This window comes from Eubalaena glacialis, chromosome 8 (genome assembly GCF_028564815.1).
Source record: "Eubalaena glacialis isolate mEubGla1 chromosome 8, mEubGla1.1.hap2.+ XY, whole genome shotgun sequence".
Lineage (NCBI taxonomy): Eukaryota > Metazoa > Chordata > Mammalia > Artiodactyla > Balaenidae > Eubalaena > Eubalaena glacialis.
Window position 1 is genome coordinate 20,584,215 of NC_083723.1, and position 15,847 is coordinate 20,600,061.

The 15,847-nt window shown below is 37.8% G+C and overlaps 1 protein-coding gene across 1 annotated transcript in view; it reads left to right on the forward strand.

Annotated features, from left to right (window-relative positions):
- RELN (reelin) overlaps window positions 1–15,847 on the forward strand; it is a 535,801-nt gene that overhangs the window by 304,015 nt on the left and 215,939 nt on the right. The window contains exons 9-10 of the mRNA XM_061197622.1: window positions 3,189–3,285; window positions 6,003–6,243. Of these exons, the coding sequence (XP_061053605.1) occupies window positions 3,189–3,285; window positions 6,003–6,243 (338 nt within the window). The remainder of the gene's footprint in view (window positions 1–3,188; window positions 3,286–6,002; window positions 6,244–15,847) is intronic.

Consider the following 15,847-nt stretch of genomic DNA (forward strand, 5'->3'; position numbering starts at 1 on the left):
TATCATTTATCAATTTATTTGTCAATTTAAAATCAAGAATTGACAACCAAGACCAACTGGAAACAACATTCATGAGGTACCTTTAACACAAAATATCCTGTCCTCCCCCAAACTGGGGATATTGCAGTAATCCTGGTGTTTGTAGCTCTACACTGGAGCCAGATATCCTAGACTGTTAGATGGGGGTCCTCAGTAAGTTCTAGAAGTTCATCAGTTTTATCTATGAGTATCAAACTTTAGGAACCCTTAATCACTTTGTAGGCTACTTGTATTCTTGATGTGGGTAAAAATGAAAATACATGGAATTTCCTCATTTGTCGGTAAGAACCAAAGAAAGAGTTTGAATTTTTAGACCTGGTTAAGTTCATCATGGTTCTCAGGCCATACTTTTATAACCATGGTTCTAAATTATCTTCCCTCCTTCAGCAATTGTTTAAATCCTTGCAAAATTACTACTTTAGAGTGAAGGATTACAATTACATTGGAAGTGATCTGAAGGAGAGAAAATGGATTTGCAAGTGAGAGGACATTTTGCATTTTTCACTTGGGTTTGTCTTTCCTTTCTGGTTTTAAATATCAGCTTTGGCAATTAAAGATCTTCGATTTAAGAGGGGAAAGAAAGAAGTACCTGTTGTAGGTGGCACCTGCTCATTATTGTCTCGTCACTGCATCAGAGGTGCTTTGAGGTATGTGATAGCTCTGCACCACCGGATCTGGGAGCAGGGAGTTGGGGGTGGCGTTAGGCACCTGGGCACGTGGACGTAAATTAACTCTTTCCTCCCTTTATCACAGACAGAGTCAAGCAACCGTTGTCAACCTGGGCAAGGGGAAATCTTATTCTGTTGACAGAAGTCTATGTGACAGTGGGGCTGCAATTCAGAAGGGCTTATGTGAAGAAGAAATTCACCCAGTCTATGTGGAACAGTTGTATTAGGAGTGGGCATGGAGAATCATTTATTCACTGGCTTGGCACCATTTGGGATGGTAGTTTGATGGGGAGTGGTCCCAGAGGGAGGCAGCTATCCAAAGCCGACTGGTTCTCTTGGGTGGCGCTTCTTCCAGGAGGGGAAGTTCCCTTGGCATGGGCAGTACCTCTCCTCTGGCTGTCCGTTCGTACCGCACACCCTAGTCCTGGTCTTCTAGTTGTCCACTGCTTTGTTGGGAGTCCCTGTGGCTTTTGAGCTATCTTTTCACATGGGAACCCTGGGCTAGTTCTGTTTTCCAGGGTACACATTTGGTCTCTAGAAACTGTGCACCTTTATCTCACTGGGGTAGAAGTACTGCTTTATCCTGAAGGGACTGAAAAATTGTTGAAGGATTATAAGCAGGGAGGTAACAATTCAGTTCACTTGTAGGAAGAGCACTGGCAAGAGTGGGGCTGGGTGAGGACATGTAAGGCTGAAGACAGGGAGACCAGCTAATCATTATTAAAAAGTTTTGGCAAGAGCTACTGAGAGTCCATTGACAATAGTGAGGAGGAGATGAGTTCAGAAGATATTAATAGTTTAGGTACAAAAGAGTTTAATGACCAAGGAAAAGTGAGTCACCGGCCAGGTGCCTTTTTTGTTTTATGGGTGCATAGTAAACTTATTCTCGCAACACTGAGATGGTAACGTAAGAAAATAGACAGGAGAGGGGTCATATTGGTCATCAGGGTCATATTTAGACACATTTTTATTTTCATGTTTATCAGCTTTCCTTCTCTTTTTCTAATTTGTAAATAATTTCCACTGAATTGCTTCTGTAAGGAACATTTTTTGGTTATCATTTGTTCTATCCTTTCCTTTTTTGGGATTCACCTTATACATTTGCTTTTAAGTACTTAATGGTGTATAAAACACGAAGAAAGCACATAAATACCATTTACATTCTTTAGGCTAGTTTGAACTGTCTTTTGAAAAAACACATTGTCTGCCAGACCTCATATTTGTTTGTGTTGAAGTTTGTCTCACATAATCCTGGCTGTTTCCATTTCCGGCGCCACAGTTTGATATTTATTTTAAGCAGCTGCTTAAGAAAGGTGGAACTTAACAATGATCAAAATGGCATAAAGTAGGTTTCTGTTTGAGCTCAGGGTTGCTGTGTAACTTTCCTTTCAGTAGCCTTCTCTCATGCTTTTTCATCTACATTTTAGCTGTGCGAATAAATCTAGGAAAACTGCTGTTTGGCCTTTTTAGCACACTGCCAGCTTTGGCAATTGCACACTAACTGGTGTTGTACTAAACACCACTGAAATAAAATAAATGAGTTTGATTAAAGCTTGGAACTCCTGAGTACTACAAATGTAAAAACCATCAACAGATGCCATTTGCTGAAACCAAGGCTCCTCTAGCAGATGGATGAAAGTTAAAAATAAATTGCGCTATTTCTTTTTATTTTGGTTCATTTGTTTTTAATATAGTATAAAAAACCCTGCTATTGAGTTACAATAAACTCGTGGCTTATGTTTCATGGCTGGTTTTGGAATCTATGAAGATCTTTGATATTACAGTCAAATTGTGCTTTCTTGTATGTATTCATTGAACATGTAAAAACAAATTCTTATCAGAGTTTTAAAACTTTCTTTGGTAGTCATATCTCCAGTATTGAAAATAACAGTGAAAAACAATGACCGGATATCCACAATGGGACATAATGTCCCTCTTTTAAATCTTTAATGTTGGGCTGCAGTAGAATAATATCAATCATATCTCTAATAGTTCTCATTCATTTAGTACTTGAATTTACTTTACAGTATTTTAGTTTCTCACATACTGCCTCATCATTTAAATAACACACACACAGAATAAGAATGCTATTTTTATTCTTCATACAACTGAATGACTTACATGCCATTAAATGCGATCATTTTTGATATTAACTTGTAAGATCCATATTAATCATTCTATAATATTTAGATATTTCTTGGCATAGAACTGAACGCTTATATTGTAATTTAACTTAGAAGTTCATGTATTTCTAAAGAGACCTGAAATTTACCTTTTTTACCTTTTTTCAACTCTTAAAATTATTTATCAAATAATGTTTATCAGAACAGATTACAAGAAATTTTAGCATAGTGAGAAGAATGGGGAAATGATCAGATAACTATCTAAGTGGTTAGAAAATTATCTAGCGTATTTATCAGGAAGGATAATATGTAATTACACTGTATTAACTTTGAAATTTATTGTTATTGCTATTTACAGGTTCAGGTTCATGTCGCTTTAGTTATTCAGACCCTTGCATCATTGTGTCATATGCCAAGAATAATACTGTGGACTGGATTCAGCTTGAGAAAATTAGGTTTGTTATCATTTAAAGTATCTTCATAAATTTTGACGTAGGTGGATTTCTGCTTCCCTGTTTACCTTCATTCTACCACTGGCTTTATTCCTCATGGTTAAAAGTACTCTGGTTGTTAATTATGTTGAATTACATTGATGCACATATTATTACCTGCTCTATTTGAAGAAGGTATTGTTAAAAGTGTCATTTTCCATTCAATACTTGCCACTGTCAGTAGTAGCTATAACAAACTATTTATTTTTGGTAAAAGTACATTTGAGATAGTAACCTTTCTGATGGAATTCTCCACAAAATAACATCACCACCCATCTCTTTAGGTGGCCTGGCTGTGGCCTGGTTTATAGGCCTAGGAATATATCAGATTACCACTTAAATTCCTTCCAGTCTGTGATGATAATGAGTTAATAGCCTTTTGGATCTAATCTCTAGTTCTGTCATTTTCCTTCTAACTTCCGTAAGGCCAGTTCTAAAATTCTATTATCATAATTGTGATGCGACTTGTAATCATTTATTACATTTTCTTTATTTTAAAAAAATCCCTTCATAAGAAAATTAGGTTGATGCTTAAAGAGGGAGAGCTCATTCAGGTTGAAAATATTTGATTAAATTTAGCAAAACTCAAACTATGTTAACTATTTCTATGTAGTTTAAATCATAAAATAAAATTCAAAATGGGTGCTTAATTTCAGGTATGGTGAGGTATTTAAAGGAAAAAATACCTTGAAATTTTATTAAGTGGTTATTCTGATCAGTTTAGTTCTTAAATTAGCATGACTCACGTAGAACATTTTCCATCAGTTCTGTGACAGTTTTCTTTTTTCTCACGCTATTTTCCTTACCATTTTTCCATATTGAAAGAATTGTGATTTGTTTGGGGGAGAAGAATAAATATTAGGTTCTTAGTCTTTAATATTAAACCAATCTGTCCAAAGTTTCTAGTAGTATTTCAAATAAAAATAAAAGTCTCACACGTTCAAGCTCTAGTCTAACCAAAAACTGAGAAAATGATTCTAACTCATGGATTTTAATAGATTGTCTCCCTCTGTGGCAGGATAAGATATTATTTATAGATACCTGGTACAAGCCAAGCTCTGACATGCTGTGCCAGTTACCAATTTTATAACAGAGCATTTTGCTCTTCCTTCTAATTTCTAGTAGTTATTATGAAAATGCATTCATATTAAATACTGATTTATATAAATGGCTTTAAGCAAAGCAGCATAAGTATTGGAAGTTTTACTCATGCCTCCATTTTTTTCTCTAATAGTTATATACCATAGTTTAGATAAATTGTAGTGCGTTTCTTGCTGAAAAACAGCTACATGCTTTTGATATGACAAATAGTGAGTGTACACATTTAATTACAAGATATAAAGATCACACTCAGGTGATTCCATTTATTTTTCACTAAATGAGACTTTCAATTTTAGTCCAGGCACCAAACTATCACACTCATTTAATGCAAATTTACCGTTATTGATCAGAGTGGACATATTTTCAATCACTTCCTGAAACTAAAATGTAGCATCTTCATTAGTTTAAATTCTTTTTGAAGTTAAAAACATAGTCATCATTAAATATTTTAAAGGAAAGGGGAATTGATTACCCCCAAAGGTAAGGTACACCATTCATAACCTACACAGACAATTCTACGGATTTATATGTGCTTCATTGGTGAGTGAAAAATATGGCTTTTCTCTAGTCCTTTCAAAACTGATTTATAGTAAGCCCTGGGTACTACTAGTTTGTATTTTAGTACTACTTTTAATCTTGGCTAAAGCCATCATTTTTACTGTAGCAGGTTTCTACTTTGGTAGAATAAAATGTTTAATAAAAATATTATATAGCAAAAGGACCTAGATGTAACAGATGTAATATAAAAATCATGTTAAATTATATCATGTTTTTAAAGACCGGTCTGCATGGAATTCTAAAGAATTCTAAATGAGAGCATTTAATTCTCATGGCAAATCTGACATTTTCAAAACAAAAATGTATCTGGTTACTAGAAATAAAATAACTATTACGTAAAGACTGATTATGAAACATATAGCATACAATGATCTCTAATAAATGCAAAATTTCAAAGTAAGAATTAAAATTAAGATAATTTTATAGTTTTTCTCCTTTTTTTCTTCTCAGTATCATAAAAAATATATGGTTTTTTAAAAAAAATTTTTTAAGCGCTTTTATTTAATTTATTTATTTATTTTGGCCTCGCAGCATGTGGGATCTTAGTTCACCGACCAGGGATCAAACATGTGCCCCCTTCAATGGAGGTGCAGAGTCTTAACCACTGGACCACCAGGGAAGTCCCAAGTATATGGTTTTAGATTGAGTGTCTACCATTCACAAAAAACTGTGCTGGATACATTTTGATTTTTTACAGGAGCCATGGCAGTTGTGTACCATTTTCTCTTCAATTATCCCTTTACTGGCTTGCCTGAATATGCTTACTGCCTGCCTTGTGTTAAACGTAAAGCTCATTAAGACATTTAATATTTGAACTTTCATCACTCAATACGAACATCTTAATAATCAGCATGTATTAAAAGATTTAAGGGGCATGGGATTGTAAGTATTTAATCTGTAATGTGTACAATATTTTTGTGATAAGAAAACCACAGTCTTAATTAAGAAACAAAAAGGATCTATAAGAAAAGTAAAGTGGACACTGTTGAACTTTATTGTGACACCAGTTCTCATCTCTCCAGAGCCCCTTCCAATGTCAGCACAATCATCCATATCCTCTACCTTCCTGAAGACGCCAAAGGGGAGAATGTCCAGTTTCAGTGGAAGCAGGAAAATCTCCGAGTAGGTGAAGTATATGAAGCCTGCTGGGCTTTAGATAACGTCCTGGTCATCAACTCAGCTCACAGACAAGTTGTTTTAGAAGATAATCTGGATCCAATAGACACGGGCAACTGGCTTTTCTTCCCAGGAGCTACAGTGAAGGTTTGATCTCTCTTTTGTTCCTTCTCCTCTCCTCTAAAACCTAAAGCTCAGTAAACCAAATTGTACAAAGATAACAGTTTTACTAAAGCCACTATTAAAAGAATAGGTAATATTACTTTACCCTCCCTTGTAAGCATGGAAAATCATTCATTTATTCATCCCTTTAACAAGTATTTTTGAGAATCCATGGTGCCATGTACTGGGCTGAACCTAGAGAATATAACCACAAAAAGGCAGATATGTCTCTTCCCTTCACTGGCTGTCAGTTTAGTGGGGAGTTAGACATGTCAACATGCATGTGCAAAATAGCATCGTTGTTGATTTGCTGGGAAAGTTTAGAGTGCTGTGGAAATACAACATACAGTACCAAATCCAGACTTGAGGGATTAAGAAGACTATCCAAGAGAATAGGGATCCAAGCAGAGAATGAAGGGTAATTTCAAATTGGCCAGGAGGGAGGAATAGTGTTTCTAGAATCATAAATCACATACATAAAGGCTGGAAGGTGATAGCACAAAGCAGAGGCCTTGGACAATGTTCCAAATAGTTGTCTAACAGATTTTGAGTTGAGACTTGTGATAAAGTCTGAAGATATGGCCAGTGATGAAACCTTAAAGGTCTTGAAAGCTGCTGTAGAGTTTGAACTTTATCCTAAAGTTGATAGGGAGTCGCTGAAGTACTCTGAATAAGAGTCAGATAATTAGATCTGAGTTTTGAAATATCCCTTCGAGGATGGAGGACAGAATGGAAGGAAAACCAAATAGAAGGCTGCAAACAGTAGTCCAATGGGCGATCACATTGACCAGAAGTAGGGGAGAGATGATGGGAAAATATGGATGGATTCAGAGATTTTTAGGAGGAAATGGAGAAGATTGGGGACTGACTGAGATGATGATGGAGTGGGAGGTGTCAACGACAAGGTTTGGGCATCATTGTTTCAACAACGATGCCATTTGTTGAAACAGGAAGAGGAACAGGATTACAGGAGCTGAATTCACCTTGGACATGTTGATTTTGATAATCCTGGGGGCAGGCAAGAAGAAACATCTGGTGGGAGGTTAGATGTATGGATCAGAAACTCAGAGGAAGATCCAAAATTGGCAATTATCAACCTTTTGAATGAGAATTGAAATCATGGCTTGTCTGTCCAGAGAGTGTGTAGAGTAAGAAATTGTGCCTAGGCGATATTTTAAAATACCATTAGACCCTCAACTGGACTCTCTCAAGTTTCCAGTATAACAAATAAAGTACAGATGCAGATTGGAGAATTTTTTAAAATGTGACTCACTGGTACAAAAAAAAATCCTGTGCTGCATGGGGGTGAGGTCACAGGAGGAGTCCCAAGCAGAATATAAAGATCTAAGATGCTCATCTCATTTTAATAATTTATTTGAATTCTAGAAACATGGTTCAAAATGGTTCCAAATTATTTAGAAAACCTTCACCTTTTTAGGAAACTCCCCTGACACAATAACTTGTTGCTTAACAAATCAAACTCTAGATGTTTTGTTTTAAGTTGATGAAGTTACACCAATTGACTAGCATTAGGAACAGGCATCATCTTTGCTCAGCATGAGAAAACACCCAGTAAACCTTATGGAAATTTGTTTTGACAAAGACTCTAAAACTTTGGTTCCTTTAAAGAGAGTCCATGGATGCCTTCCATATGGGTATGGAAAAGAACCTTTGTAAGGATATCCCATGTCATATCCCACTACTACTTGATTAAGAGAAGTATTTCTGTTGTCACTGTTCAACATTGGCAAGAAGAAACCCAGGAAACACATGGAGACCTCAGGGCCTGGGATTCACATCCTTTTCCCGTGATAATCATTGGTGATTATTTGGTCTCAGTTCCCTTTACTATATAAATGTACTTTTTATGCCTTGTTTTGTAAGTCATCATTATACTAATCTAATTAGCTTTTTGGTGCCTTAATGCACTGTACTTTGGTACCACCCATGATAAAAATGCATGAAGTGTGGTTTTGCTTCATAGTGATGGTTACTTAAATTACAACCTTGTGTGGAGTATACTTTTGCTTTGTGGTCTCTCATCTTACTCATAAGCTTACTAATCACACGTTTGAGACTTGCCTAGTTACCTAGGCCTACTAAGAAAAAGGTCATTGTAGTAATGATTTATACCAGGGTCTTTGGCTATCAAGTAGAAGCTTGTCTCTGATGTTTCTTTTATTTTTAATTAATTAATTTATTTGGCTGCATCGGGTCTTAGTTGCGGCATGCAGGATCTTTCGTTGTGGCAGGAGGGCTCTTCGTTGCAATGCGCAGGTTTCTCTCTAGTTGTGGCGTGTGGGCTCAGTAGTTGTGGCTCACAGGCTCTCTAGTTGTGGCACATGGGCTCTAGAGCGTGCAGGCTCAGTAGTTGTGGCACGCAGGCTTAGTTGCCCCACGGCATGTGGGATCTTAGTTCCCCGACCAGGGATCGAACCCACGTCCTCTGCATTGGAAGGTGGATTCGTAACCACTGGGCCACCAGGGAAGTCCCTCTGATATTTCTTTTTAAAATTTCAAATAAGTGCAATGATAAAATCTAAGAGTTTGTCATTTTAACTCATTTGCATGACCGACCTTTTGCTTTTTACCTCAAACATCTAAGCATGAAAAAATTGCTTTTGCCAAGTGATTTGGAGTTCTAGAAATAATAATTGTTCATTTAAATTGTATGCAATTTCTCCACCAAATATTGTTCCTTTACTGGGTGGCCTCTGAGATGAAAACCGAATACAACCAATTAGAAAGCATATCTCGATGTTCCTATTGGTCATAGGACATGTTTTGAACATTGCTTTATTTTGGACTTTTTAGTTTTGAGGGTAATGTTTGTTTGTTCAACCTATACGTTATCTTTTCTATATTCATTAAAACTCTCCAAGATGTTTATATCTTAACTAAATCGAAGATCGAGTCTAACAGCAATCAAGAAAGTGTGCGTCATTACAAAGTAGAGTTTATTCCAGGAAAAGTGTCCAAGCACAGATAGGATACTCTTTGGTTAAATAATAATAACTACTTTTTTTTTTTAATTGCTCTGAATGTGAACAATTTCCTCATTTATTTATTTATTGATTTGGCTGCATTGGATCTTCATTGGGGCACATGGGCTTTCTCTAGTTGCGGCAAGCGATTGAAGAGAGCGGGGGCTACTCTTTGTTGCAGTGCGCGGGCTTCTCATTGCGGTGGCTTCTCTTGTTGCAGAGCATGGGCTCTAGGCACGCAGGCTCAGTAGTTGTGGCGCACGGGCTTAGTTGCTCCGCGGCATGTGGGATCTTCCCAGATCAAGGATCGAACCCGTGTCCCCTGCGTTGGCAGGCAGATTCTTAACCACTGTGCCACCTGGGAAGTCCCAACAGCTACTTTTTATCATTCGCTTATTATTCTAGGGACTTGCTATTCCAGATGTGCGTGTGAGATTATATATGTATAGTTATATATGTATATATGTTTAGATTAGATTATATATGTATAGTCATATAGTTGATCTTTATAAACCTATAAAAATGTGCTTTATTAGCCCCATTTTACAGATTTGGAAAGTGGACATGGAGGTGTTGAGTAACTTGTCCAGAATGCCCCTTTTCCAGTGGCAGAGCCAGGGTTCAAATACAGGAATCCGACTTCAGAACTCTTGCTCTCAGCTCCACATAACTTTGCTCTTACAAGTAGTAAATATAAACTGACATGCTCCCTATTGGTCCTGTGTTTCTTCCCATCATCTATTTGTTAATTTATCTGCCTATTTTCTTCACCATCACTCTCTGGCTCTAGGCTGAAAGATTCTTGTTTTTCTCGTATTTCTTGATCTTGCCCCAGCTTTATTCCATTTGTACTATATATTCCTTTCTCTGGGTGACAGATTTTGATACATCAGAATTTAGTAAGTTCAGGCCAAGCACTGGTTGCTTCCTTTTCTTCCACACTACAACAGCTGATTTTATTTTCACAATCATAGTTACTGGTCCACCACTGCTGACCTAAAGTGAACTTAAGGAGAAAGGAGTATTAAAATATTTTCCATATGGAGGTAGGAGGCATTTGCAGTAACCTATAGGGAAGGTGAAATAGAGTGAGAACAGGGGGACACTAAAGAAAGAGAAATCAACAGTCTCATGGTAGCAGACTTCCTGTGACGAGGATGTTGGAGTCAAGGATCATACAAAGGGATGCCACTGACAAAAAATGACACGGTCATTCATTAAAAGAAATTACATCATGCACCCTCCATACTCAAGACCTTTGATGGCTTCCTGTGTAGGCCTAGAGGAGACAAGCCAAACTCCCTAGCATGTAATTCAAGGCCATTTCCAGTCTCGGCCCAGCCTAACTTTTCATCCTCATCTCCTGCTCCCCTGTGCGCCAGCCTCACAAATACAACACAGAATTTCACACTTCGACCCCTTTAGACAGGCTTTTCCACCTTTCTTTTTTCTATGCCTAGTCATTCCCCAGCATCCTTCAGGGCCCAGTTCAAATGTCATTGTCTGGGTGAAGTTTTGCATAGTTAACATCTGGCTCCTCTCTGTGCTGCTATAACCATGAGGTTGAATAAGCAGGACTTGAGGTTGGAGACTGGCTACAAAAAAACATTCTTTCTTCCTCACTAGTGACCATTCACATTCATTCAGACAGCTTTTTTAATCTCTGTCCTTTTTGCACAAACCTAAGGCAGGTCCCAAGACTACTGATAGACCAAAAAAGCAATCAATCACTTTAGTCCCCAGTCTCCGTTCCATAACAAATACCACACAGTTCACCGTAATAATGCAAACTCCAAGCTTCGCCCATAGCTTCTCTCCTCCAGCTTAGGTCTGCTGAGTAGGAATAGAGATAGAGGTCAGCTCCTTCTCCCTCCTCGCTAACCGCCATGAATTTTAGCCTCTGAACCACCCGGGGCTGGGTCAGGAGGCAGGAGAAGAATCAAGAGGCAGACGCTGTAAGCTGGAATTATTGATCCCTTGGTCTGGCAAGTGATCAAAGCTGGCTCTCTCTTGGTTCTACCAAAAAGCTCTTTGGAAATGCCCCTACTTTTCAGCAGAACTGGGGATTTCTCACCTGTAGCTCCCCAATGCATCTCTCAGGTCATGTCTACTTCTACTCCTAGCCACTGGGCCTCTGACTCATGACCTCAGCCTCTTTCTTCTAAGGGTCCTTGCCCCTCCAGGAAGACCTTGGGGGCAGGATCTTAGACAAACCAGACTGCCTCTTGTGTACATGGGCCCAATTGTAGTCTATGGTAAACATTCACCTTGAATCCATCATTGGGAGAAGAGAAGTTAATTACTTTGAAGTGCAGCCCTCTTGTTACCCAGCTACCTGCCAGGCAGCCCCAGGCACTAGTCTAAGCCCTTACAGCATCCCTTCCAAGGGGTGTTCTTGAAGTCCTGAGCACCAGGCTTGAGGCAAGGGGAAGGTACCCTCCTCCCCTGACAAGGGCATGGGTGTGACCCACAGTTCACCAACAACCCTCTCTAAAGGAATCATCTCTCTGCTTTCCAGCTGCCTACATACTTCAGCTTCAGGTTTGTGTGCTCTCAATTTGAGTAAGTGGCTAAGCCATTTTACCGCCTCTTTTGCTAAGTCCTTATAGTTGGTCCATTACCTCTCTTTGGAATGTGGAGCAGTTGCTACCTATTTTCTTGGCACCTTAACCAAATCCAACACTAACCTAGTTCCATTTCAACATTCTGTTATGCCGTAAATATACGTCTATGAGAGTGTTTACAACATTGCTTTGTAGTTATGTTTCTGTCTCCCTGGTTAGCGTGTTAGCTTCTTAAGCTCAGGAACTGTTTCTACCATTTTTGAATCTCCAGTATTGGCACATGATACATTGTGCTAATTGAACAAATGAAAAGCTGAAAAAATATCAAGATCTAGTTTGTGGGGAAAGAAAATAAATTTTATATTCAGTGATGACATGCAGGCAGCTAAAAATATTGTGAATGGGACTGGATATAGCACAACTGTTAAGAAAATGGGCTTAACTGGGTTCAAATCTTGGTTTCACAGTTTATTAGCCATGTGGTTTTGGGCAAGTTACTTAACCTCTTGGTTCCTTGGTGTCCTCACCTGTAACAGGGATAGTAATAGTATCCATCTCATGTTGTGATAATTAAATAAGAAGGTACATGTAAAACCCTTAGAACAGTGCCTGGCATATATAAAGGGCTAAATAAGTATGTGTCCTTTTCATTGAAAACTTTAAGAACAAATAAACTCTACAGGGAAGTGAATATGGAGAAAAATATGTAAAAGGCAAAGGATTGAGCTGATAGCTCCAATGGGGGGGGATAGGATAGAAAAAATACAGAACTCACAAATTATGTCATCCTTATATGTCATTAAAGTAATATCAAAATCAAATGCAGTAAATTGATTAGGTTGGACACAAGTATTGCCCGTAGATGTAACTTTGGCAATCAAAATAAGAAATAGTTTCCTCTGGAATTAAGTTGAAATGACATTCATGTAATTATAATATTAATATTAGTTTTCTTTATTAACAAGTGATTTTTTTAAGTGCTACTGTTCATAAAATAAGGTAATAGAGAGTAGTGAGTACGTAAACTGTCCAGTTGATGTTGAAAATAATGTTTGAGGGTGGCAGGTCAAATAGGAAAGATAAAAATGAGTCACTGGCATTCATAATACATATTTCTCCTTCTTTAGATTTTTTTTTCAATTTCTTTGTTACTATTTAATTCATTTCATCTGAGCCTGTCCTTGTTTATCTCAAGTAGGGCAGAACGATAGAAGACCAAATGGAGTAATTAACTTAAGGAGTTATGTGATCTGGAGAACTGCAATTATAGGTCACCAGTTTAAATCTGCCCTGGGCTGGTAGAAGGCCATTACCATCTGTTGGCTCTTTAGTAATTAATATGAAGTAGATGTCTAGCAGTATCGGCTTTTAATGTAGAACCTGACCTTATGTTTGTTGCGCTTTTTTATTTGGATTGGTAAGCTGAAGAGGACTGTAAGAGGTTACAGAATTAATATGTTCTTCCTCGACAGCCATCTGTGTTTCTCCTCCATTCTCTTTACAAGTTCATGGCCTTGCCTGACTCAGCTTCCAGTGTTTTTCCAGAGAACCTGCCCATGTGAAAAAAGGGACACTACATTCTTATCGTGCTTCTAATTACCATCATAATTTTTTTATTTCCCATGAATCCCTAAGCAGCCCTCTCTGTTCACAACCAAATAGGTGGGGCTCTAAATGCCAATAAATCTAGTACCGCAAGTCAGAAAGCTAGCCAGAGCACCAGCCTCATTAGCAGTCTCCACAGTAAGTCCATTGTGGACTCAGCAAGGCAAGGAGCCTGAACCCACTTGATAGAGAAACACCTGTCTTAATTATTAGTTACGATGGTATTTCCTTCTTTTACAGAATATTGCATCCTTTTTTAAAATTACTTTTGTATACAATTTCTAAACTAATCAAGAATTATTTGTGTCAGTTGTTTCTATTCTAAAGATACAGAATATACTCTGTTAATCCATCATTTGCAGTTGCTAGAATTGGCTGTCGCTGCCACAGCTGCCATCCCCTGACAGCACCGCTCTCTATCAGATGGCTGTGGGTGTTTTGCCACATTTAATAGTGAGAGGCACGTTCTTCCTGCCTGAAATGGGGGAATGATTAATCTCAGGGCAACTTCTGGTGCTCCAAGTCTTTGCAAATGGTCTTGGTTTTGTCATCAAGGTTTAAGGGAAATGAATGTTTTGGCCCCTTCCATTTAAGACATATAGAATCAAGAATCAATGTTTCACCTTGGGTAGGATTCTCATATCCTTCTCCATTGAGTAGCATGGATACTGGATAATAACTAATAATAATAACAACCATAATTATAAGTAGTAGTAGCAGCAGCAGCAGTAGTAATGGTGGCATTTCATGAATCATCTGTAGGTGCCAGCACTATGAGGAAGGCCTTATCCTCCAAGTTTTATACCTATGGTAGGTGAACATTGCACGTCTGTAAAGACCCTGAGTACTTAGTGCTTAATTGTCCTTAGTCATTCTTAAAACATCTGGACAAATCCATCAAAGTCATCTCTTCCCAACTCCTCAAAAACACATCCTGCAATCTGAAAATGTCCTTAATTTCAAGTTCAAAGAAAAACACTAAATGTAAGATTTTAAAGGGTCAGCCTGGAGCTGCTACAGCTACCTGCTTTCTGTAACTCACCCTTAGAGAGAAGAGCTGCAAAGGTCAGGAAAGTACTCAGAGGAGAACCCAGGAACAAATGATTTGGAAAGAGCTATGAGCAGATTTTTTGGTTTTTGTTTTTTCTGTTTTCTTCATCTTTTAATAGTACCCAATGAAGCAAAATTTCCAGATGGATCAATGTGCCATGGAGGTAAATATTGGTCAAGCAGCTGCTTCATTTTTTTTGTTTGTTCACTCCCATCTTTGGTGGCAGCCAAAATTTGTATTTTGAAAGCATGAATCATCCACAACTCCTTGAAATCTGTATGTGTGTGTGAGAGAGAGAGAGAGAGAGAGCACACTTTGCTCACTCACTGTTAATAAATGTTTATATCTGCTCAGCTAGCCTGGTTACCCTCAGCTTGCAAAGGCATAAATCACTGGCTTCTGTCAACTCTGGAATTGACCCACAGATTAAGTGCAGATCACTAGGAGATATGTGCTGTTCCTCGTATTTTTTATTTTTAAGAAATCTTCCCACTCTGATTGCTGTGCCTGCACCTGCTAATCTTTTTCTGTTTATTACCCTAGTTCATTGTATGGATAGCAAAGAATTCCAGATTACTCCTTTTACACTTTTATGTCAACTTGTGTTGAGAAGTAAATCAGTACTAAATGTCACAGATTCTGTTGTGAAGGTTTGTCCTTTAGAATAGGCTGCGCTCAAATGTATTTAAAAGAAATTTTCTTAAAAAGTAAATTATGATATTTTGCAGATGTGTGCCAAGGATTGGGAGTAACTAAGTATACAGAATTTAGAAGTATTTCTACTTCCAGTTAGACTGCTTCCTCTCTCCTCCATTTACTGTTGATAAATATCCAATGATAGTGTCAATTTTCCTAGTTGAACAAACACCAAAAGGCCCTAATGAAGACAACAGCCATCAGGTGAATGAACAACCCATTAAGGAGAAGAATTAAGTCAGAGCAAGAGAGTCTATTAATTTTCTTATAGCTCTTGTACATTATGCATTTGCCAAATTCCTTGTCCCAGTGGACACTAGGCAGATCTCCAGTCCTGAATAAAAATTGGAGCTTTCATTCTGGAATTCTGCTGTCACCTGTCTAATACTATTGTCACAAATTGTTGAGTCACTAATGGAGAATAAAGGTTATAATATCCAAATTATGAAAAAAATGTAAATTTATTTGTCTGAAAATGTAGTCTTAACACAAGTCGAGGCTAGTGAAAAAAGTCAAAGACAAATGGTGAAAGGGATGATCACATTCAAAGCAGAATTTATTTTTAAATGTGCTTTTTGGGAATATAATCCCCTGGCAGAGCAGTATCTGCCTACTATAATGCCTAACTTGTCTTCCATGAATTGGGCACCCCAGAAAAAGGTTTCAAAAATCCATTCAGTGATTTTCTT